Raw genomic sequence first — 26,629 nt, forward strand, 5'->3', positions numbered from 1 at the left:
CTGAGCTGTAAAAACTCTAAGCAATCAAATATGTTTGTGAACTGCATCAAATGAATCAATTTTTTCCCTGTGAGCTGAAGTCAATCTGAAGACAGACTCTGCATTTATTCTTAATGAATGATAGTTCATTAAGAATTACAGTTCTATTCTATGTCTTCATGCAAGGAAATCTAATATTACTTTAGTCGTGAAATTTAGTAATGGATTTGTTCATAATCTTTAACGAGATGGTAGGGATTTTAAAGATTAATCACTAGTCCACTTGAAGCAACACAATTTATTTAAATTTATTGTGACAAAATGACCTTGATTTAATAAGGCAGAGTATCCAAAAGAAAGATGACCCAGGAAGACTGCTAAGCATGTAACAGTGCTTGCTCCTAGGTGGTGTAGGCTTCATAATCAAAGTTCAACACTGAGAATCTACATAGAGGTGGGGGAACAGAACTGATTCCTGCTTCCCTACCTTATATACCATGCATACACATGGTAATAAATAATAATAATGATAGTAATATGATTGGGTCACTAATAAAAATGAAGCACCTTGAGAAAGATCTAAATAACGTTGTTCTAACATGATATATCCTTAGTTGGATTTTTTGGGGGGTGCCATGCACTGGATTGCCTACTGACTCCTGTATTTCGAATTGCACTGACTCTAGTTTACAATATAAAGGATAATTTGAGCATATTTACCTTACATTTCCTAGAGCCTAGTGAAAAGTAAATTGCAGAAAGAGGGAAACTAGAAAATGGACAATTTATAGGTTAATACTATGTTTCCTAAATAGTGAATAAGAAATAGGTCCTTGAAGGAAAAAAACCTTACTACTATGTGTTGTATTAGTTGTTAAAATGCTCAATTATTTACTTCTCTTGATATTAGTATATGTACTGTCTTCAATGAACAAGTATGACAGCTTAAATTATTATTATGTAGAGATCTAATCGTCTCCATTCTCTCTCTCTCTCTCTCCCTCTCTCTGTGTGTGTGTATGTGCGTGCTTAGAAGTGATAGTCAAAAATTACATTAGTGCATGTTACTTGCTTTTGAATATTTATTGTCTAACTGCTAAGATTCCTTAGAAATAATCAAATAAAAGGCACAGCGGATCATCCTCCTAAAAGGATTTTTACCTAAAAGGACTTTTAAACATACATATATTTGACAGCGAATTTCATATAAAGTTTTGTATGTTGGAATCAGTTAACTGTTTTACAGGAAAAAAGTGAAATAGTTAGAAAACCTTATGATAAAAATATTCTGGGTAGCAAGATATGTAAGGAGATTTGCTGTTTAGAACAAGATGGTCATACAGAAACAAAATAAGACACTTGATTTATAAAGTTTTGTGGAAAGCTATTTCTGTTGGAAGCAACATGTACTCTGACCCATTTTAAAGATTAGATCTAAAATATGTTCTGAAATCTAAGTGTGTTTCAGTGAGTGAGTCAATGAGAGCAAGAGAGAGAGAGTGTGTGTGTGTGTATGTGTTTAACTCATCATTTGCCTTTTATCTCTGGCAAATGTTGGGGTTTCAGGTTTGCAGTACCATGCTTATCCTACAAAGAAACAAACAATAAAGACAAAAACCACTTAAATAGTACCATGATATTATTATTACTATTATTTTATACTGAGAACTTTAGTTCAAAATTAAATAGACAGTTCAATGGAAGACAAATGTGAAGGTTTTTAGTTGAATTCTAAAGAGGGTGGAAACTTATATAAAATGGAGACCTGTATTCTAGAATTGTACTTGGACCAAATCTGCTAAGATTAAGTGCACTGTGTCTCCTCCGACCAATTTTCAAGCTAGTGTTTTGATTCTTGTTTAAAAGAATGAATTTTTTTTTTACAGTTACTTTCTCTTTGAAATAGTAAAGAAAAAGCTCTAACTTGCTTGGGCAAACTTTTTTATCTGAACTTCTGGGTGGCTCTCTCTACCCTCCTGCCTTTTGATGCCTATGAGCACAAATATTTTCCACCTGTATTGTTATGTGCTTGGATGTGAGTAAGCAAGTAGAAATGAATCATAGTATCTGCTGATAAGATCAGGGACTAACTCTCCCCTTGTTAGAAAAGAAAGAGACAGGTACAGTCAGTCAGTGAAGCCAAAGCAGATTTATTATTCCTCCAGTGTACACTATTCAAGGTTACAGCTTTAAAATAGAAAATAATTACTTTAAGAACTTAAATACTTAAATCTGTCAGAATAAGAAAGACTAGAAGTTAGTATTGGGAAAGGCACAGTTACACTGATATTCTGATTATAAGCAAGCTCAAAAGACCATGGTGGGTAATTCTCCAGCATGTGAAAAATGCCTTCCAAATCTAAATCACATTTCAATGATTTGACTTTTTCTAATTAAATATTATATATTCTAATTCCTAGTGAGGTTATAGGAAAATGTACTGTATATTATATATGATTTTGTATTTTACTGTCTTATACTAAAAGAAATATATTTATATATATTTATATATATACCCTGTATTTGGTTAAACCCAGTTTTGTTAAGCACAATGGTTCTTAGTATATTACTATCAAGCTCACCTTAATTGTGTGAAACAAAGTTCTTTGCTTTATCTCTATAATTTTGGTTACTATGAATACATTTAATTTTGTAAAGAACAACAGATTTATGTCAAGTCTCCATGCAGTGAAATTATTATTAGAGACAGTTATGATATAGCAAGGATAGGCAATGAGATAGACAGCTAAACAGCCAACCAACTGTGAAGAAGCTATGCCACAGGTCACGTTGATATTGGTGTCTTACAAATGTCACTAGCAGAATGCTTAATCATGTACATTTTCTGTCACTTAATGCTAAATTTACAGGCTCCAGTGGCTAAGCATCTAGAACAAATTGAATCTATAATGTATTTTCTACATGACTGTGTTTTTATAAAAAATCATTTAAGTTTACTGGGGTGACAGTGTGTGTATGTGTGTATGTATGTATATGTGCTTGTGCACACGCATGCCATGTTAAGCATGTGGCGTTAGAGAGTAACTTTTGAGATGTGGTTCTTTTCTTTTTAACTTCATGAGTCTTGAGGATACAGCTTAGGTTGTGACTAAGCACCTTTATGCACTAAGCTATACCACTAGCCTCATCTGTATCTACTCTATGACCGTCTAATTGAATGTTTCTGGCTATACACAGATTCAAGTGTCTAATTAATGTTGTTAAACAGTCATCTTCTCCATATGCCTAAACACTTCTTGTTATTGTACATCTCTCCTCTTCCTCTCTGAACTTCTAAGCACCTGGCCTGACAGGGTGACCCCACATCTCCGGTGGAACAGGGAAGACATTGAGCTTTTTAAACAAGCATTTTGCTCAGTTGGAGGACTTTTCCTTGAATCCAAAAGGAATGTAGCCCAGTGGTAGAGCATATTCTCTGCCTGTGAGAGATCCTGATAGAATCTGCAATACCATTCAAACAAAAAGAAAGTAAAAAGAGTATTCCCACGTCTGGACATAAATATTTGTTTCACATGGCTGAAGTCTCCACAGTCTAAATCTAGACAGGTAGCCTGCCATTCTAATTTATCATTCTTTTCTATGTGAGAACAAGAAACTGACAAGAAACTGACAAATAGGATTACAGATCACTCTGTCAGTCACCTGATTGTGTCTTTCCTTTCCCAGGAGTTTTTGCCTGATGAAGCTCCTTGTCTTTTTCTGCTTCAGAAGAAAGGGGAGGGCTCATAGCGGGAGGCTCAGCCGGGGGAGCTCCTGCCTTTTTCTCAGTTTCCTTTTCTTCCAGTGTCTTTTCAACTTCAGAAGGATGAAAAAACAAACCTTCATTAGGGATTCTGGTTGCCTATTATTTCATTTCAACTAACAAATATCAAAATTATTTTGCAATTATACTGAAAGAAAGATGAAATTTCAAGATCTGTAAGTCATATAAAGTACTCAGAAATTGCTGGTTGTTTGTGGGCCTAGAGGCTGCCTGGGGCTGAGAAAAAAAAAAAAAAAAACAAACCTGGTTATGCCCCGTAGTTAAAACGTTCCTGGGAACAGCTTAACCTTAAAGATAAAGGGGAATGTGAGGACATAACAGGGCTATCTGAACTGAGTCAACAACTCACAGAACTCTGACACCCTGTATGTACATGTAATTTTTCTGCTGATGTTTGAATAAGCCAATAGTGTGTCGCTATGCTGAATTCCACACCCCTAAGCCCCTTACCCCATAAAAACCCCTAGCTTCCGAGCCTAGTGGCTGGCATCCATTATCTCCTGTGTGGGATGCATGTCGGTTCGTAGCTCCGTAATTAAATGACTTAATGTAATTACATCAAGATGGTCCTTCGTGATATTTTGGGTGCACGCCGAATCAGGAATTGAGTGGGGGTTTCCCCACTAGGTTCTATCATTTGGAGGTTCCACCAAGATCTGGGTGACACCCAGGAACCCTGAAGGACCCCTTGGAGGTACGTTTGTTTGTGTGAGTCTTGTATGTTGTCTGTTGTCTAAGTGTCTAAGTGTGGCATTGCTGAACTTGTGTCTTGGTTTTTCAGTTCTGAGATTGTGGGTTTGAGTCTCACCTTGTGTCTTGGTTTTTCAATTCTGGTATTCTGTATTCTGGCAGCTGCCACTTTGGACCGTGAGGACCTAGTGGCTGTGGGAGGAAGATGTTCTAAGGCTCTGCAGGCTGCAACCTTGGAAGACGTTCCAAGGGTGACCCTGGAGGAAGTGCCCAGGGTGAGGGACAGTCAGAAAGGTCTGACTGTCATCTGGCAGAGTGAGAAAAATAAGGTGCTTTTTCTGCCAGAAAGGGAGTCGATGTGGATTCCCACCCCTGTCAGGAAGTAGTGTTTGGCTGGTTGTACAAGTCCAGGGGCTGACAAGTGTGCTTAGATATACTGGTGTCTTTTCTTCTCTGTTGCTGATTTGTTTTTGTTTGTGGTTTTCGTCATGGGATACAGACACCGTACATCAGAGATAAAGTGGAATCCCTCCCTGCCTGTCTGTCTGTATGTCTGTGTCTGTCTGTCTTGTTCACTTGTGTGTCCTCCATTAGACCACCTTCGGATTCTGTTTTGCTTTTGGTTTGTCTGGTTTCAAGTCTGGTTTTGGTCCCAAGGAGTTGACTGATTATCTTGGTTTGGTTTTAGGCCGGTCTCAGGTTCTGGGGGCCTTCCCATGGAGAGAGGTCCATTTGGGTTGGTTGCAGTGATAGTGAGATGTGCCAAAACGTTGCAGGCTACAACACTGGAGCATGCTCCCGTGTCAAGCTGGGAAGTTGGATCTGAAACAGTCCTTCTCAACCCAGCAGCAGCTAGGGTTCAGTATATGCCTGGAACAGATAGTGTCAGGCTTCTCTGGGAATCACGTGTAAGACACCCTGTATTGGTCTTGCTTGTGTTTGTCATTTCTGTGGTACTGTGATTCTATGGTGGTTAACTGAAAATGGTTTCTGTGTGTGTCTTGTGTGTCTCTATGTGTTTGGACTTGGACTAACAACTGACGACTGTTTTTGAGTTATGCCCTCTGGAATAAGCCTAAGAATCCTGTCAGATCCCTATGCTGACCACTTCCTTTCAGATCCTCAGCTGCCCTGGAAAAGACCTGTGGCATACTTGTGAGAAATTAGACCTGGTGGCTGTAAGATAGCCTGCTTGTCTGCACATAGTGGCTTCTGGTCAGGGACGCAGATAAATTGACTCTGGGACAAAACTTGGCACATGCCCTAGAAAGTGTGGTTCAGCCCCCCTGACTGACAGCTGACTAACGCTCAGGTGACACATTACAAGACTCTGTTGTTCAATTCTGATAGAGTCACTTTTGCCTCCCAAGTCTGAACTCAGCTACCCTGCTCCCACACCCAGACTTTCAGCAGGTTCTTGCTGAGACACATAGGTGACATGGAGATCTGATGGACCAGTTACTAGAGGGTGCATATGTTACTTGGTTCACAGACTGGAACAGCTATCTAGAAAAAGAAAAAAACATACTGGAGCAGCTGTGGTAGCTGGACAGGCCCTGCCAGAGGACACATCGGCTCAAAAGACTAAATATCTACACAGATAGCTGGTATGCTTTTGCCACAGCCCACGTCTATGGGACCATATATCAACAGAGGAGTCTACTGACACCGGGAAGAAAAAGAAAATAAGAACAAAGAAGAAATGCTGGCTCTACTGAGGCCCTCCACGACCCTGCCAAGGTAAACATCATCTACTGTCCTAGTCACCAGAAGAGAGATACCATGTTAGCAAGGGGCAACAACAATGTCAAATGTCAAAGAAAATATAAGAATTGAAAAAAAAATATTAGGTAAAACAATCTAGAACATCAAAGTTAGAAGTGCATAAAGAAAGGAGAGCCATCACATGTAGCAGTGAATGCCTGTAATCTCAGTTCTTAAGAGGTTGAGTTAGGAGAATCACAGGAAGTTGAAAGCCACTCTGTCCTGCACAGTGCCTTTTACATCATCCTACTATCTCATGAAATGAAAATAATAAATAACTCAAGCAGTATGATATGAGATGTAGGATGCCAGGTGTAAATGGTAAAACTACTGTTAGTCTACCAACTCAAATGGATGATCACACACCTAAGAATATATAGACAGCAATTAAGTGGATTTTGTGAGTTAAAATAACAATGTGCTGGATGGTGGTGGCTTGTGCCTTTAATCTCAACACATAGGAGGCAAAGGCAGGCAGATATCTGAGTTCAAAGACAGCCTGATCTACAGAGTGAGTTCCAAAACAGCCAGACCTACTGTACTGGCTAGTTTTGTGTCAACTTGACACAGCTGGAGTTATCACAGAAAAAGGAGCTTCAGTTGAGGAAATGCCTCCATGAGATCCAACTGTAAGGCATTTTCTCAATTAATGATCAAGGGGGGAAAGCCCCTTGAGGGTGGGACCATCTCTGGGTTGGTAATCTTGGTTCTATAAGAGAGCAGGCTGAGCAAGCCAGGGGAGGCAAGCCAGTAAAGAACATCCCTCCATGGCTTCTGCATCAGCTCCTGCTTTCTGACCTGCTTGAGTTCCAGTCCTGACTTCCCTTGGTGATGAACAGCAGTATGAAAGTATAAGCCGAATGAACCCTTTCCGCCCCATCTTGTTTCTTGGTCATGATGTTTGTGCAGGAATAGAAACCCTGACTAAGACACCTACACAGAGAAACCTTGCCTCCAAATATAAAAAAAAAAAAAAATAGAAAAAGAGAAAGAAAGAAAGGGAGGAAGGGAGGAGGGAGGGAGGGAGGGAGAGAGAGAGAAGAAAAGAAAAGAAAAGAAAAGAAAAGAAAAAAAGAAAGAAAAGAAAAGAGAGAGAGAGAGAGAAAGAAAGAAAGAAAGAAAGAAAGAAAGAAAGAAAGAAAGAAAGAAAGCAAGCAAGCAAGCAAGCAAGCAGAAGGATGGAAGGAAAGAAGGAAGGAAGGGAGGGAAAGGGAAGGAAGGAAGGAAGGAAGGAAAGAAGGAAGGAAAGAGAAGGAAAGAAAGAAGGGAAAGGGAAGGAAGGAAAAAGAGAAGGAAAGAAAGGGGAGAAAGAAAGAGAAGAAAGAAAGGAAAAAAGAAAAATACTTGATGACAAAAAGTTGGGTTGGTATGAAATGCGGGGGTGGGGTGGATCTGTGAGAAGTTGGGAGAGGAAGAATATGATCAAGATACAATGGTTACTCTTAACCATTTAATATGTTCGCAAACATATGTGCATAGGATTACCTTTGATCTTTTTGTTTACTGTTTCAGTAGCAAAAATTTCTTTTACTTTTTGGCATAAGAGCGCTTCATCTATTTCAGCATTGACTTTCGTCAGAATGTTTTTTGGCTGTGTAAACCACTCTTCCAACAGTGGCCAGTTGTCCAAGAAGCCAACAATTCTGCGAAATAAAGACATTATATGACTATGTGGTACTCATTTAAGTGTTTGTGTAAAAAGACATTAAACATGATATCTAGTAGATTGACAGTTCATAATGAAGAAGTAGCCTGGCCATGGAATTCAGTCCCCAAAATTAACTTTTATGGAATCTATATGTGATGGAAAAATACTAAATTTAAAGAACTTGTCTGATGGCATCAAGGTTTAAGCTTTAGAATTTTAGAAGTATGGATGGAAAGGTTTGAAAATGCTAAGCATTTGGCAAACATCTGGCTTTTGTTCAAATCTCTGTTTGAAAATGAAAGAAAATATCATTCACAGTAATGGCTGACTTCATTTAATGGCTCTTTCAGTGATGCCATAGCCCCAACACTCAGGTCATACTTTTTATTTCCCTTATAGATACAAAGTGAAGAGGTCTTTAGGTAAGGAGAGAAGGCACAGGCTAGTTAGCTTTGTAAAAAGTTATTCTTGAATCATTGTCTCCCTCCCCCACCCTTAGAGCATAGACAGCTTCCTATAGCTCAAATTATACTTCCTGCTCATTTATTTTTAGATATCTCGAGTTTCATGAAATTGCCTAATTTTGTCTAAATTTTCTTTTCCAAAGAAAAGTTACACACAATTCAGAGAAATCCAGGTAACTTCATTTTGGTAAACTCGAAAAGCTACTATAAACTTTTTCAGTTTTGACTTTCAGTTCTTTGAAATTCTGTGATCTTTCACTGGTAGTAGTGTTTGCTGAATTCTACAGATATAACTTAAAAGCATTTTCTTTTTCACATTTTTTCTTCTTTTACTTTCTTGGCCTTTTTTTGTCAGGTAATTTTATTAATCATGTTAATGCTAAAGTTTGAACCAATGACAGATAAAATGATTGTATGTCTCAAGGTTGAAGTTAATCATGCCTAAAATCGTAGCCATCAAACCTGAAACTGTTTCACCTACACTAATGCATTTATATACTTTTCATTCTTTTCTTCTCTTTTTAGACACACACACAAAATACATTGTTACAATGTATTTCAATACATTATATGTTGCATAATAGGGTAAGAAAAGGGAGTCGCATAAACATGATTCACTGTCTTAAAAGCAAGCTGTTGATGAGTTGGTATTTGAGAGATACATTAGCAGGAGTGTCAACCTGACCCAGTGTACAAGCCATTTTTAAGGCACTGAACATTGTAAAGATAACCTGATTTTTAAAATTATTTCATTTTTGTGCTAAAGATTTTTAAAAGATATTTTTTGCTTAAAAGCATTTTCTGATTGGCTTGTTTCCCCAGACTCTGACAACTGTGGCTGCAAATATAAACGTTTTTCACATACTATTTCACTCAATGCAGAAACATAGTTTTGATTTAACCTGTAGAAGATTCTGTGGTAGGGGATGAATCTCCTTTCTTTTTTGTAGATTCTTATCATTTGAAAGTCACCAATTGTCACCTCTTTGAAGGGCAACAAATAGGAAGTGCACAAAGCAGAAAACATACCTGTGCTGTATGTGGTCTCTTAAGTTCCGGTCCTCGCTCTTATTATCTTGGCTTGTACCAGTTCCAGGACGGCCAACATTTTCATGAGAAATTTCATGTGAGATTTCTTTAGCTATGGTACAAAAATTACTTAATTAGACAATCAACCAAACCAATCAAAGTTGCTACTTACTGACAAAACATACTTGTGCAAGATTCCAGGTAGAAATAGCCATATTTTGGTTTACAAATGTTTCAGTGTTTATATTAACATATATAATATATGCAAATATATTTAAATAGAATATATTTTGATTATGTTCTTTTCATTCTCCACCTCCTCACAGATTCTCTACCACCTCTCTACCTATACAATTTCTTCTTCTTTCTCAAAAAATAAAATAAAATAAACAAAAACATTGGTCAAAACAAACATGCAATAAGACAAAAACTCCCAAAACAAAATGGAAAGGATGACACATGCACAAAAGTACACACACACACACACACACACACACACACCCTTAAAATCTTTGTGCTTCCTCTTCCACATAGATCCCCGAGCCTTTATGGGAGCTGATTGGCTGATTGGTGAAGGTATACATTTAGGAAGGAGAGGTTCAAAGCCTCTATTTCTCTGTGCATTGTCCAGCTGTGAGTCTCTTTGTTGACTTCCATCTATTTTAAGGAGCAGCTTGTTTTATAAGGATTGAGTGATGCCTTGATCTACGGGTATAGGAATATGTCATTAAGGGTAATTCTATTGCTATATTCCTTTAGAAGCCTTAGTAGTAGGTTTTCCTCTAATTCTGTTCCCCTACTTAGTCTTTGATTCTTGACTATTTAAGAAGTGTCAGGTATGGGTTTCATCTCATGGAGTGGAATTTAAATTCAACTTGTAGAAAGTGGTTGGTTACTCCCATAATGTTTGTGTACTATTACACCAATATATATTATAGATGGGTCTTTGTAGGTCATAGGGTCTGGTGCTGGGTGTTTCTGATGTTTACTTCTCTCCTTTGGCATTGTGCAAAGTCTCTCCAAGAACCATGACTGATAGTCACTAGGGCATGAGTCTTCTAGTTGGGCAACAACTCTATTTTCTCATGTGTATATAAGTGATATTTTCAGCAAGGATGACTTTACTCTCAGTTTATTGATGGTAACTAATATTCTTGGCAATACCATATGATATTTGGGGTATATTTATGGGGCTGTACAGGTCCACGTCTCAAGACATAACCCATTCCTATCTGGAGGTCAATTTTACTTGGTGGCATAAGATGTCTGTTTAAACTATTACCACCCTTTTTACGTGGTGAATCCGTTTAAATTCCTTAGGCTTCTATAGTAATAGGTTTCTATTGGGTAAGAGAAGAAATATGGTGAAGTAAAGCAAACACCCAAAACAACTTGAAAAGCCACACTTTAATACGTTTTGAAGGAAGCTTAAGTTCAGAAAAAAGATGACTACTACTGCAATAGGAGTGTTGACTATTATGGGGTAACCAACTGATTTATAATAGAATCTGAAGCCTGATTCACAGGATGGAGTCTGCGATTACTACTGTATACCTGGATCAAAAACTCATCGCTAGGGAGTTCACAGGCACTATAGAGGTACTCAGTACTGTTACTTAACTCAGTGGTCATACTGTCAAACTGCCTTATAAATACTAATATTTATACCTGTTGCTCTAGGATGCTCTCACACATGGTCAGAGAAGTTGTTTTTGCAATGATCACCAACCAATGCAGAGACGCATTACAAATTGCAAGAACAAGCAATTGGAACTGTAAGCTATTTGCCCTGAGTGGAACATTATTAACTACCCCTACTCATAAACCAAGGGTAAAGGAACCAAGAGTCAGTAGAAAGAATGAAAGGGTTGGAGGATGGGAATGGATGATGTGAAATGTCTTTAGGATATGAGTACTGCACTCATGAGCTCACAGCAGTTGTGGTTACCTATACAAGAGCTTCCCAAGATCATGCCAATCAAAATCCTAGTGTAGAAGGAGAAGAAGATTGTTGGGCCCTACCCCTGGACATTGGAAACTGATAGCTTCTGAGGGAATGAGAATCACTCTTCATTGGGGATGTAGCCACTGCTTGGTGGTCCATGCACCGCTGGATAGTCCCATTGTCATGCATATGTGACCAGCACTAAGTAGATTATGGGTTAATAAAAGAAAACAAACAGATAAGAAGTTAGGAAGGGAATGTGTTTGGGTAGAACCTGGAGAGAGTTGGGTGGAGATTATGTATATGTATATATGTGTATATGTGTATATGTGTATATGTGTATGTGTGTATGTGTGTATGTGTGTATGTGTGTATGTGTGTATGTGTGTATGTGTGTATGTGTGTGTGTGTGTGTGTGTGTGTATGTGTATGTGTATGTGTATGTGTATGTGTATGTGTATATGTATATGTATATGTATATGTATATGTATATGTATATGTATATGTATATGTATATGTATATACACACATGGATTTCTCAAAGGATAAAATTTTTAAAATAAAATTTAAAATAAAATAAAACATTAATTATAGCAGAGTTCATGGATTTAAGATGGGGAGAGAATGGCACTGGAGATGGAAATACTGTGTACAAATATATTCAAATTCTCAGATAAATTTAAAAATTAACTTACTATTATTAAAGAGAAACCCAAACAACCACAAAAATTTAGGTGGCTTTAGAATAAGAATTCACATTTCTCTTGGAATGGGCAAGAAATGAGATAAAAACACACTGAAGAGAAGCTTGATTGTCAATACGACAGATGGTTGGTGAGACAATTCTGAGGCAATAAGTTAGGTTCAGGGAAGGGAAGATAACAAGAGTTTATTTTAACTAATGTTAGGTGGGAGAGTACTTCCAGTGCAGGAAAGTACTTCCGGGGTGGGAGAGTACTTCCTGTTCTTACAAACAACCTGAGTCCAGTTCCCAGAAGTCACATGATAGCTTTCAAGAGCTTGTAGCTCCGTTTCTAGATGCCCCAATGCTTTTGTCTGATCACTGTGAGCATTTGCATATATATATGGTGCATATAGCCACACAAAAGCACACATATAAACACACAGGGAGAGGGAGAGGGGGAGGGAGGGGAGAGGGGAGAGGGGAGGGGAAGAGGGAGGGGGAGAGAGACTGAATAATAAATGAATTTTTAAAAAAACACATAAGCAAAATTGACAAAGGGAAAAAAAAGACAAAGCATGCTATACTCCCTTCTCTGTTGAAGTCTGGCCACCAAGATCACACCATATTCTGATTCTTGAATCAAACAACCAAGAATCAGAAACATTCCCTTGTATCTCAGTTGTCCCTCTCAGCTGTCACTAAAGTTCAGAGTGAACAGAGTATGAGTCCTTCTTTTTGTGCTTCATTATAGAATATTTTGTCTCCCTAGATCCAGTGGAATATTTTTCCAGCTGTTATCAGCCCATGACACTGAAACTTTAGATAATTTGTCTCAGGATTAACCAGTTTTTCATTTCAGGCTAGACAATGTATACACAGCCAGTAAACTCTTTGTTTCAGAGACCTCCCTGTCTAAAGTTTGATGTAAAGATAAGATTATAAAGAATATGTTGTCGTGGATAACAAACTTGGAAAAAGAAAATCAGCACTGGGAAGAAGTAAGAGTAAAATACGGGACCATAAAGTCAAATATACATGAGACTACTTACTGATACCATACTATAATATTGTGAAATATTTATGCCTCTTTCTGCACTATGAACTCGCTTTAGAATAAACACAAATTGACCATGAGAAATAAAAAATAATTAATAGGAAAAAATTTTCAACAGCTCTCACTGAGTTTCATCCAAAACACAAAGTACTCATAAACTGGGAATAAACAGAAAATGACAAAGAAAAAAGAAAGCCTTGAGCTAGACTAAAAGGGTTAGAATTAAAGCAATACAGCACTGGGGTGTGACTTCACGGCATTCAAGACAATGAAGGGCCTCAGAAGTATAGTACTCGGTTTCTCTCCATCTACATTAATGATAAAACAAGATGAAATGGTTTTAGAATACAAAATCATGGTGGCTTTTGTTTATTTGTTTTGTTTTGGGTTTTTCTTGGTTATAAAATTTATGATATTCAAAGCTAAGAAAGAATGCCTTGGATTAAAAGGAATGAGAGTTGCTCAGAGAAAGACACACTGAGGAGTGCATTAATAGCATGCGAGTCAGTAAAGGGTCCGGAATGCTCACAGGGTGCGGTAATCACCCCTTCTACAGAATAGATGACTGAAAAAGAAATGTGGACACTTCAGCTTCTTTTCTGCCTATCAATTTTGTCTTTCTATATCCACCAAGGTTGTTCTTCATCTGTCCTGATATCACTTCTGAGGTTTGACCAAACACTCTGACCAAAAGCAACTTAGAGGAGAAAAAGCTCTATTCACAATTCCAGGTTATAGTCCATTACTGTGGGTGGGTCAGGTCAGAAACCCAATACAGCTAGTCATGCTGTAGTTGAGAGCCCAGACAAACGAATGCACACATTTGTAATGCTTAGATTGTTTTTTTTCTGTTCTTAAACAGCCCTTGAATGAAACTTAGGGAAATGCATTTCTTATAATGGGCTGGTTTTTGGTTTTGACATCATTTAATGGAATTAAGAAAATATCCCACAGGCATATCCAAAGGCCAATCTTAAGTAGGCAGTCCCTCATTGAGATTTTCTTCCCAGGTGCGTTTATATTGTGGCAAGTTCAAAATGTAATCATCTTATCATTTCTTTTCTCACAGTTGAACTAAAGTAGTTATCTTTAAATTTAAAAAAAAATGAGCAAACAAACAAACATCACCACAACAGAAAAACAACCTTGTCTTCAAAACTAATTACCAGGAAAATAAATTATATTATCTCTATGCCCTTCTCTATAAGATAGAAGAAGAAAGGAAAAAGAGAACAGGTCCTAAAAGGAAATTCGAAGTATTCTGAACCTATGCTCTCCCCTTTTTCACAAAAATGTTTCTAGAAAGCTACCTTCATCTCCACTCCCTGCCTCTGAGCCTCTCCTTCAGGCTTGGCAATCCATCTCCCCCCTCCCCTGTCTAATGAAGTCACCAAAAATGTCAACGCCAATGGTTATGTTTCCATCCTTATCTCAATGTATTTTTCTATAACATGTATAGGAAGAACTCAGCTTACAGGGCTTCCATTAGCTATTAGGTTGTTTTCATATTCACAATATATCAAATGAAGTCAGATTGAAATTCTAGAAGCCACCAGATTACATACTGTATTAATGACTGAGAATGGGAGTTCAGTTTCACCATTGTTACTCTAGGCTTTGAGCTCTCTTTAAATGTTTATTTTAATATTTTAATTAGATCTCCAAAAAGGAAATTATACACAAGTGTATAACCTAATGAATTAATAAACAAAAATATGCAGGATACAGATCAACAAATACCAGCCTTAAAAGCCTCTAATGTCCCATTGCTATTAACCTCAGAGGGTGATCACTCATAGCCTGAGCTGGAAACCTTGCAGTGTTTCCTCTCACCTTCTGCAAGTCACTGCTCTCTCTCACAAGCTAAGTCATGCTCTCTCTGAATGGCTAAGACAGGCACTGAGTCTTCCACAAGGATGCTGGTCTTCTGCAGTGATTATTCCTTCTCCCCAGGTCTCCTTGATCTCCTCCCTATTATCTTTGAGCACTGGCTGGATTGATGGCCTTTGCTGCCTACCTGCCTTTGGGTGTAGCATGCCTACCTGAGATGTGGCTCATCAGACTTCTCTATGGATTGCAGTCATTTTAAGACAGTATGTTGAACCTGTTCCTAGTGACTATGCTCTAACACACTGGTTAGACTTCTACTATTTTTGGAGGGAGATTAGACTGCACTTTACTCCTAAATATCTGCTCTTTGCTTATGAAACACAAGATATAGAGGCACACAGCAGATTAAGTGTTTGATGACTTCCTCACCACTATCCCAGGTAGATCTCACTCCAAATGCTGTGTTAGTCGTGAGAGATTTAACAAAAGAATAATTCATGCTATCATTTGGTAAAACATGTATTTTAAGAGTAAATCTGTAACAAAGATCTCATGAAATGAATTGAGCTTTAGCAATAATTCACTCAGTCAGTTCATAAGAGAATTGGTAAAGACTGACAAGCAATTCAAAACAGGAAGTACACACCATTATAAGCAACTGGCAATGAAGGGATAGATATTAATAGGTGAAAAAAAGAGACTGGCTACTACCTATAGGGAAATATATTTTCGGTGGTATTTTTGACAGTGTAGAAATTGTATCTCAGTTGAAGAAAATTCACCAGGATGACTGCAAGCAGATGAAATTTGAATTGCTAGCAATTTCCTCTAACTTATGGACTTATAGAATAATCAAGTTGAAGTTACAGCTCATAACAGAACCAGTTATCTTAAAACATCTAGTAGAAAATATGCAAGTCTCTACTGAGAAAATACCCAGGAAACTTTCATTCCTTTCAAAGCCTTCCACAAACTTTCCTAGCGTTTATTACATATTACTCCAATCCTTTGCATTAAAACCCAATGTCTTTGAATATCCATGGCAACACCATAGTCTTTTTTATTACATACGATAGAAAACTGAACTGTAAGGAATGAAATATATTTGTCCTGGGGTCTCTGATTTCTGGAAGGCTAAGGTGAGAACATTATTGAGTTTATGAGTTTAAAACCAGCCATAAAATGAGACCTTACCTCATAAAAAAATAGACAATAAATAAAATTTAAAGCACAACAACAAAAAACCCAATGAATCAAGTTTCTCAAGTACCTTATAAGGGGAAATTAAGGCTTAAGAATATATACTTTTATCTTGGTAAATGTTTAATTTGTAGGATAAAATATTTCCACTTTGATGATAAGAAAAATCAAGTCCATCTAGAGTTTTGGCAATAGTACTCAACTTTACCAATGAGCAGTTACAGCCACTGTTTCTAGCCTCCTTAGAGTTAATACATAATCCAAGAAAGAATGTTGCAAGATCCTTACATACAATACAGTAGATATAGTGTTATCAGCATCATTAAGGTACCAGATAGCTACAAATTGTGTCTCTGTGTGTACAAGTCTCAGAGGAAGCTCTGACATGGAGAGCTGTCAATTTGCTGGAAAAGGCCAGTGAAGTGCTTAGAGTTGGCCCAGAATTCTCCCTTAGTTCCAGGTTTGGCTAACACTAAATACTGTCAGTAAAAACAAGAGACAATGAACTCAGCTAGATAACACTTTGAAAAACAGATTAAATGAAACTATTAATTTAGTCAAAGAACATTTTCAATATAATATATTTGACCATGCTTTTCCCTCCTCCTAGATTCTTTCTACCTCCCTATACAGCCAGCTTCATGTTCTCTTGCTCTTCAAAAAACAAAAACAGAAAAATAAAATAAAACCATGGAGTTAAAAAGAAAACCCACAGGTTTTTAAAGCACGTTTGATTATGAAAAAGAGTGTAACGTTTAAAAAAAATCAATGTATTCCTCTTACCTATGATATCATTAGTTCGAGCCAACGATGAGTTATCGGAAATATCTAGCAATATGACAAAATCAAGTGCAGATGGGAGAAGAGAGACCTCTGTGGAAGTTGAGGGGTCTAGGGCCAATGTGGGCATTTGTTCTTTCTTCTTCTTTAACTGTAGGAATTTTCTTTTGTACCCTGTAAGTGCTTCCTCCAGGAGTTTGGCTTGATTTAATGTTATTGGAAATCCATCAAGAACCCAGCTTTGGTCCACAGGTATCTCCCTAAATTCAAACAGCACAATCCATTAGCATGATGATAGACACCATGGCTCTTCAAAAGTCAGTGATACAATGAACACCTTTACTTTATTGTAAATTCATCCTATTGCATAGATGTTGCTATTTTATAGCTAGAGTATGAGGTTTCCTTATGTGTTCTGATTGCTTCCTTGCTTAAAATCCTTCTGTGGGTTTCTGCTGTCATGTAGATGTGTGCTCTGAACTTGTAACTACCTTTCACAATTTTAAATGCTTGCAGGCAGATATCCTCAGCACGGTGTGCATATGTGCTGTGTGCCCTATGCTCAGGCTGTACTTCCTCGAAGTCCTCATCTGTACAATGGAGTACTGTAAAACACTTCACTGGGGTTTGTGAAGAGGAACAGAAATGACACATTTAGTAAATGTCACACAGGTCTTAGTCCATACTGAACACTCCTGTCACCAATTTGGAGGGGATTCTCATCCCACCCACTCCTTACACTCTTACTAATTTCACCATATCAAAAACACAGTCTTGAATTAAAACTTTCCTTTTTGGTTTTGTTTTCCTTTTGTTTGTTTGTTTGTTTTGTTGTTTTTCGAGACAGGGTTTCTCTGTGTAACAGGCCCAGCTGTCCTGGAACTCACTCTGTAGACCAGGCTGATCTCAAAATCACAGACATCATCTGACTCTGCCTCCTGAGTACTGGGATCAAAGGCATGGGCCACCACTAAAAGGGCTTAAGTATCTTTGTTCTACCTTCAAATTATGCCAAACTAAAAAAGTCTTCCTTATATTTTAATGGCATTAATTTACTTACTGCCTCTCATATTAAAGAATAGATTCACTTTTCCAGAAGTTTTTAAGTCTTTTGGTGACTGCCTGAAATCCTTCAGATCATGTGGCAGGAAGAATGGGGAGGGGGGCTGGGGAGGGGAACAAATTTCAGAAAGATTTCAATTCTAGATCAAAAGCATAGACTTTCAAATGGCTTCCTGTCTACTGATTCTCAGCATGGCTGCCAGCTTCCGTCTGGCATGTCTTTCTCTCTCCCCCTAGGTTATCATAGCAAGAAGAGGCTGCATTTTACTTTCCCGACTTCTCCAAAGAGCGATCAACCTTCTTCATAGATCGGGCTTACTCTTTCATTTGCCCAAGTCACAGGAGAGAATTCCCTTAAGTACCTGAGCTCTTCTGAGAGCTGCTGCCTCAGAAGCCACAGCAGACAGAGTCAGAGGTTAGAGCTGCTCTCCTTCCATGCTAGAGTGAGATGGCAGACAGCAGGCAGACAGCAGGGAGCGGAGGAGCTGGACTCGGGTTTTTGTTACATCACTACCCAGACACAGCTATGCAATTACAACTAGTGTTCCTTTTCTCACTAGACTAGACCAAAATCTTGTAAACCGGTGACAGTCCTCGGGAGGTGTCTTAGAGGAAATGGAGATGGTGTTTGGTGTGAGGAGGGTGGTGGTGTGGACCCTCCAGAGCTACTAAAACCAAAGCGAAGGGCTGCTTGATGCTTTTGCATATCCATTTGCTTGACGAACAAAGAGCACTGTGGTAAAGTGTACTTTATGTCATTTCTGAGAAATGTGAGGCTAAAAAACCTTCCTCGAGTTCCAATTACTAGATACATAAGTGAGAAGCAGCTTAAATCTTTAAAGCAGCCTTTAAGACAACATTAAGGAGGAGCGTATCCCAGATGAACAGTAAAAAAATTCTATAAACTCTCTCTCCTCTTGCCTCTTAATGTTCCCCACATACCACAGTTAAGCAATTCCATTTCCTCTCCAATTCTTTCAAAAGAAAATTCTTTCAAAAGAGCCTTTTACTCTTTTTCCCCCATCCCGTGTAGATTATTTCCTTTATTATACAGACCAACTGGCCTCTTGTAATAGACATGTATAACAAAGCAAGGTTGAGGGTAATCCTCTCTCACTAAATGGAGGACAGAGAAAGTATAACATGACAGATTCTTTGAACTTTTCCTCTTTGTCCCCTGTCACATACCTTCTCTGTGCTACACATACGTGCTTTGTCTACACTGTGTACCACTGCCTGTTGTCCTGGGATTCCTGGACTCCATTCCTGCCCTCTCTGTGAATCACAGCACAAGCAAGTGCAGAAGTCTATGTGCAGTCAGGTAGGATGTCCTTTCTTACACCATATATCCTTGGTTTGGGGTAATTGTCCAGTTCTCCAAAAGCAGTAGAAGCTGGCCCTCGTTTCCATCAGGTAGAAGTCAAGACTAATCAGAGAGAAGTGAAGTAGAGGCCTGCAAATCTATGTACTCTCCCTCTATCTTACTTAGGAATTGGTAGATATATTTGGATATTTCATTTCTACGTTATTCTTCACATATCTTTTTGTAAATAATACATGAAATGGGAGAGGGAGATGGCTCAGTAATTAAAGTGCTTGCTACCCAAGCATGTGAAATGAAGTTCTGACTCCCAGGACTCATGTAAATAGTGACGGGGTATGGGACCCAACTGTAATTCTATCCGTAGAGGTTAGAGATGAGATGCCCCAAGTGAGTTGGCTGGAAGACTAGCTCGTATGTTCAGCAGGGTTTTCCCGAGAGACTCTGACTCAAATGATAAGGAAAAAAGATGAGACAATTCCAGATGCCAAACTTAGGCCTCTGTAGCTACTCTCACAATTCCGTGCACACTCTCACAATTACATGCACACTCTCACAACCATGCAGGCATACACTTATCCATGCAGGAAAAAAAAAAAAGAATATATTAAATAGGTACGAGAAAAGAAACTGCAATACATACTTTATAGCATTTACCAGGATGCTGACCAGAAGTATGTCTGGAATGCTCTTTCCTCTTCTAAGCATCAACTCTGACTTTGCACCAAGTTGAGCTCGCATGCTAAGCTGTGAAAAGAAATGAAGAATGTTAGGAGGGAGCTGATTGAAAAGAAATATTCCATTCAGGGTGCTTAGAGTTAAAACAACATGTGGTCATGCTAGCTAATGAAAATACTGAGGACTTACCCCACTTCTGGAGTCAGGGACACATTCAAGGGTCTGTATCAATTTTCTGCAGCTCCAACACCCCAAATTCCCCAACTTTCTTTCTAACACTTGCAATGAGAATGATCCAGGTCCAATCACTCATATCTATGAGAGATTGACCTCTGAGAACACACATACTCATACAGCTCTTGGACATCATTTGGTGATCAGACTCCAAACTTCCAGCTCTATTCTTCTTCCTTGATTCTTAGCCTTTCTTTCTCACAAGTTCACGCTAGTGATTAGCTTTTATTGTTTTGTCCAGAATTAATAACTATGACTTCTGCAGGGGGTTGATTCTGCACAAGTAGTGTGATATCACTGAATGTGGGCTTCCTTCCCCAGAGCCTGATCTTCACTCAGTCACTTTATAGCAAATGAGATTCTATATCTACTCAAAACTATTCAACCCAAGCAGAGAACCGCAGCATACTCTTCTGACAAATGTTATAATTTCTTCTTAGGCTCTGACAGAACAGACTTCTTTCTTTCATCATATCTCTGATCTTAGCCTTTGTTAAATACTTTGGGTTTATATAGTCCCACCCTATGACTAAGTACCTGTTCATGTTTCGGGAGAGGCTTCCTAAATCATGTTAGTGAATTCTCTTACCTCTCAGTTTGCTTAAGTCCTGTGTTTCGCCAGAAGGGCTACCTTAATTTAATATCAGAATACCCCTTTCTCTACAGAAAATACTGCTTTTACTCTACTTTTCAATTTTCCTGAACCTGATTATCTTTTTCCATGTTTTTCAATTTATCTGTTAGTATTTATGGCCAATTGCCTGCCCATGTTTATAAGAATGTGGACTTGATCAGAGCAGAGAAGTCCACCAGTTGGGCTGTTGACATGTCTACATAATGCGGCGTGTAGGAAAAGCACGTGCTTCCAAACTGATCCGAGTATAGATGAGGGGCTTTCACCAAACCGCAAATGTGGCTGCATAAACAAAGCTAACCTTTCTGCTAATTCATATTTCAAATGAATAGAATAAAAGTTCTAACCCTCTACTTACTGCTTTTCTCAACTCACTTCTCTCTAAATAACTCATCCAGCACGCACATTGTTGGTTGCGAGTCCAACATGTCTTTATATTTAGTGAGTTTTAAAAGCTGAATGAATAACTTGTTTGGGATGATGATATTCATTGTAAAATAAATCAATTATAATAAAAAGTAAACGAAGCACACATGATTAATTCTGTCATTACTTCCCTCTATATTTAACCAGTACTGTTTGTGAAAGTATTAGATTGCTTTAGAAATAATATCAAGTGAATTAAAAAATCATATTATACCTTTCTAAACTAGTAAAATGGCATAGTGATTTCTACTGTTTTAGACGGAAATATATTAAGAACATAAACAATATGATGGAAACTTTTGTAATCACTCTCTTATCAAGCATAACTGAGAATCAAATAGAAGATCATTGTTTAGTTTGTAACATCTGAATACATATTGAAAAAATACAAATTAGGACACATTTTAATATATGCGTAGACAAAATTAGGTTATAATACTTACTGATAAAAAGCTATCACTTGATCTGAACTGTTCAAATTCATTAATCTTGACACCTGGTAACAGGAAAGTAGTAAGGTCAGAGTCCCAGCACTCACAACTACATGTGAATTGCTAGCGCTGCATGTCAGTGTGTGGCCCTCTCTAGCTGGGGAATAAGGGTATGACACTCAGCCATGTCTGATACACTTAGCAAGAATATAATACAAACATTGCAGCATGGTGACTTCTACTTCCAGTTCATGGTGTTCCAGTTCCCTCTTTGGTAACACATCCAACTTTCTCAAAAAACATCAAAATGTTAATTCACTACATTTATATTGTTCCTGGAATTATGAAGTTAATAGATAATAAACACTTTGGAAATATTTAGAAATAAGAATGGGCTCTTAGTTTAGTTCTATGGACAAATGTTTTCAGACTATATTTATAATGAAAAGATAGTAATAATTAAATAACTAAACTCATGTATTAAGATACAAAATAACTGCCGGGCGTGGTGGTGGACGCCTTTAATCCCAGCACTCAGGAGGCAGAGGCAGGTGGATTTCTGAGTTCGAGGCCAGCCTGGTCTACAGAGTGAGTTCCAGGACAGCCAGGGCTACACAGAAAAACCCTGTCTCAAAAAAAACAAAACAAAACAAAACAAACAAACAAAAAGACACAAAATAACTAGAAAAATAAGCAGAGCATGACTTTCAAAAGAGAGAGAAGCCACCATGGAAGAGTTATACGGTTATTGCAAATCTGTGCGTGATTCTAGGGTGACAAGGATAGCGGTGACCAGACAGAAGACTGAGCTTTAGAGCAGAGTGTGAACAAATTGAAACATGCAAAAGCTTCACCAACACACGCAAAAATGCCATTTAATAGTAAAAATGTTTCTCTTCAGCGATTCTACAAATAATCAATCAGCAGGAACTAGCCAGGACTCCAAGCAGAGACCTTACAGTGGGTTAATGTTAGGAAGCTCAGCTCTACTGCTCTTGTCAATAACTAAGAGTCGGAACAATTTAATAACTTGGGAACCACTGCCCTGCTGGGTGGAGGAAAACATACTCGGATGCTTTTCTCTATATATAGACCTCTGATACTACTCTCTCTCTCTCACATACTTATAGAGAGAAAGGGAAAAGCAATATACCAAAACAAACCAACCAATGAAAACAAAACAAAATCAAGAAAGCAATGAGTGAATATGTTGTGTCCTGCTTGCTTTCATAAAGGTAAACTTTAAACAATTACTTCAAGGGAGAGGGTGAAAATACTTACTGTAATTTCACCTTTATCCTCAAGTCTCAAGTGTCAGGAATGACTACCTTGTGGTATGTCAATAACCACACAGGTAAGTATTCAAATCTCCAATGTTACCATTGCTTCCCCTGAAATCATGTTTGATGAACACATATGCACTCTTTTCATGCATACATACACTCTTTTCATTTCATACATACTCTGTATTGTAACCATGTTGCAGTATAAATGATGGGTGACTCGTTTTGACACGTTGCTTACTGGCTATATACTTTTACCTTCTTTTTGGGATGTTCTGTCCCCTGGAACTGGACTAACTGCTAACACATTTTTATCCTATGGTAAAACAGACAAGCAAGTAAACAAGCAAATGGGTTTAATATTATCATTCTTTCATTACATTTCCATAAGTTAGTGTTTGAGAGCAAGCTACTTTATCTACATTAACAATATTAAACTGGGTTGAAATTTCTATCTTTTTTTCCCATTTTTAATTAGGTATTTAGCTCATTTACATTTCCAATGCTATACCAAAAGTCCCCCATAGCCACCCACCCCCACTCCCCTACCCACCCACTCCCCTTTTTTTTGGCCCTGGCGTTCCCCTGTACTGGGGCATATAAAGTTTGCGTGTCCAATGGGCCTCTCTTTCCAGTGATGGCCGCCTAGGCCATCTTTTGATACATATGCAGCTAGAGTCAAGAGCTCCGGGGTACTGGTTAGTTCATAATGTTGTTCCACCTATAGGGTTGCAGATCCCTTTAGCTTCTTGGGTACTTTCTCTAGCTCCTTCATTGGGGGCCATGTGATCCATCCAATAGCCGACTGTGAGCATCCACTTCTATGTTTGCTAGGCCCAGGCATACTCTGACAAGAGACAGCTATATCAGGGTCCTTTCAGCATAATCTTGCTAGTGCATGCAATGGTGTCAGCATTTGGAAGCTGATTATGGGATGAATCCCTGGATATGGCAGTCTCTACATGGTCCATCTTTTTATCTCAGCTCCAAACTTTGTCTCTGTACCTCCTTTCAAGGGTGTTCACTATGCCTCCTTAGAAGTGGGAACAAAACACCCTTGGAAGGAGGTACAGAGACAAAGTTTGAAATTTCTATCTTTAATGATTTCCAGAAGCAAGTACAATTTGGTGAGTATGGAATTTATAGAGACACACAGTTACGTGTGGCATAATCTTTCAAACAGCTTTCAATGTATGCAAAGTATAGAAACCTCTATTTTGGAAATAAAAAGAAAAAAACGGGAAATTCACAGTTTATAGAAAATATCTTAAAAGACTAGTTCTAAAGCTGTCAGTCGTGTCCACAGATAGATAAGAGGGAAATGTGCATTATCTATTACCCTCTCGACCAAAGTAAAACCTTGCCATGATGTGAAAGAAGAAAGAACCACATTATGAAACAAATTTCCATAACTTGTGATTATAGTATTTTTCCTGTGAATGGAAATCATTTAGAGTAAACCCTCTGTTAATTGATTCATTACAGAGATAATGTGAGGTAAGAGAAAGAGAAGTGAGCTTCAAATGTGGGGTTTAATAACAAGAAGGCTTCTACAAGCCTTCTGGCCTTGAGGAAACTGATCCATATGTATGGTTTCTACTACTGTCGTTAGAAAACAAAAGAGGTGAACCACACAGGGGTTCTTAAAGTCACATAATATTCTTCTCCCACCCCCAGCCTGTAGTACTATATCTTTATGAAATAATTATGAAATAATCGAATAAATTGCAATTGTGGATGTTAAAGAATGAAAATGTGATCAATTTAAACCACTTTGAGTGCACCTCCTGACCTCTAGCACAGTTAAGAAGTATTATCAGTTGGTATACTCTGTCTGAGGACTAAATTGATCCACCTAGCTGTTTTCATATGGTTCCTTGAAATCATTCAAGCAGCTTCATACTGTGAGCCTGGAGACCAAGAAATGTGTCCTCTTCTACCCTTAACCCTGTGGGGGTACAGCACCTGCCTAGTCCATCTGTAGTCTCTAACCACATATTTGGAATCCCGTTGTTCTCCACTTCCTGACACTTAGCGGTGGAATGTCAGTCTAGGAATTAGTGAACTTATTGTCTCCTAATCTCCTAATAACACACTCTCTCTCTCTCTCTCTCTCTCTCTCTCTCTCTCTCTCACACACACACACACACACACACACACACACACACACACACACACACATCAATCCTCTACCAACCCCATTCACCAAACAGCTCCTGCCTCTGAGGAATGTCTTCATTTTATGGCCACAGAAGTCAAAATAGGCTCACAACTCTGGATAGTTCACCCAGGAAAATCAATTTATGGGGTAGGGTTAAGAGGAGCGTACACTCTCTTTTGTCTCTTGGTCTCCAGAACCTCAACTCCTCACTCTGTGGATCTTTACTGGATGAACTTTAGTATCTATCCTGATCCATAGCTGTAGTGTACCAGCTGCAGAAAACTGAAGTCGTACTTGCCTGAGTTTTGCTCACTTTTTCCTGGTTCACTACAGGATCTCTTTTATCATCTTCCTGAGTTGGTGGTGTCTTACCGCTTTTTTGTCTTTCATGAAACGCCTGGATAGCCTCTTGGACAAGAGTATCAATAGAAAGCACATGAACAGGAAAGTCTAAAGTACAAAAGACAACTTGTAAGTATCTGGGCCTCTCAGGAATTGATACCATTGTGTCTATGTTCTCCTTTAACCCTGTAACACTGCTCGCCATAGGGTTTCCTCTTGGATTAAGCTACGTTTCCTTGTAATAAAATGCACATTACATGCAATAAATTAATTTATCTAGTTTAAAGGGTACAGCTCAGTGACACTGAGAAATCAACTAAGCCAAGTGACCATCATGATTACCCTCTTCCAGGAATGTTGCATTGTCTCAAAAGTAAATCCTCTGTTGAAAGATATCTGGGTTCTTTCCAACTTCTGGTTATTGTAAATAAGGCTGCTATGAACATATTGAACCATGTGTCCTTATTACATGTTAGAGCATCTTCTGGGTATATGCCAAGGAATAGTGTAGTTGGCCCCTCAGGTAATACTATGTCCAATTTTCTGAGGAACTGCCAGACTGAATTCCAGAGTGGTTGTACCAGCTTGCAATCCCACCAACAATGGAGGAGTGTTCCTCTTTCTCCACATCCTCATCAGCATCTGCTGTCACCTGAGATTTTGATCTTAGCCATTCTGACTGGTGTGAGGTGGAATCTCAGGTTTGTTTTTCTTTTCATTTCCCTGAATGCTAAAATTTCTTTAGGTGCTTTTTGGCCATTCGATATTCCTCAGTTGGGAATCCTTTCTTAACTTTGTACCCCATTTTTAATAGAGTTATTTGGTTCTCTGGAGTCTAACTTTTTGAGTTCTTTGAATATATTGGATATTAGCCCTCTAACAGATGTAAAGTTGGTAAAGACTTTTTCCCAATCTGTTGGTTGCTGTTATGTCCTTATTTACAGTGTCCTTTGCCTTACAGAAGCTTTGCAATTTTATGAGGTCCATTTGTCGATTCTTGATTGTAGAGGATACACCATAGGTGTTCTGTTCAGTAAAGTTTCCCCTGTGCCCGTGTGTTCGAAGCTCTTCCCTACTTTCTCTTATATTAGTTTCAGTGTCTCTGGTTTTATGTAGAGGTCCTTGATTCACTTGGACTTGAGCTTTGTCCAAGGAGATAGGAAAGGATTGATTTGCATTCTTCTAAATGATAACCGCCAGTTGTG

General features: G+C 38.3%; 1 protein-coding gene across 4 annotated transcripts in view; it reads right to left on the minus strand.

The window, feature by feature from the left end:
- Spef2 (sperm flagellar 2) overlaps positions 1-26,629 on the minus strand; it is a 170,676-nt gene that overhangs the window by 81,239 nt on the left and 62,808 nt on the right. For 2 of the 4 annotated variants that reach the window (XM_017316668.1, XM_017316667.1), the window contains exons 1-7: positions 23,180-23,368; positions 21,651-21,703; positions 19,879-19,982; positions 16,856-17,112; positions 9,359-9,470; positions 7,703-7,860; positions 3,643-3,795 (exon numbers count right to left, since the gene is read on the minus strand). In XM_017316668.1, coding sequence (XP_017172157.1) covers positions 3,643-3,795; positions 7,703-7,860; positions 9,359-9,470; positions 16,856-17,112; positions 19,879-19,976 — 778 coding nt within the window. In that variant the 5' untranslated portion in view covers positions 19,977-19,982; positions 21,651-21,703; positions 23,180-23,368. Of the gene's footprint in view, positions 1-2,114; positions 3,796-7,702; positions 7,861-9,358; positions 9,471-16,855; positions 17,113-19,878; positions 19,983-21,650; positions 21,704-23,179; positions 23,369-25,380; positions 25,533-26,629 lie in introns of those variants that run through there. The other 2 variants (NM_001305042.1, NM_177123.4) reach the window with 2 other exon arrangements.

Source organism: Mus musculus, chromosome 15 (genome assembly GCF_000001635.26).
Source record: "Mus musculus strain C57BL/6J chromosome 15, GRCm38.p6 C57BL/6J".
Classification (NCBI taxonomy): domain Eukaryota; kingdom Metazoa; phylum Chordata; class Mammalia; order Rodentia; family Muridae; genus Mus; species Mus musculus.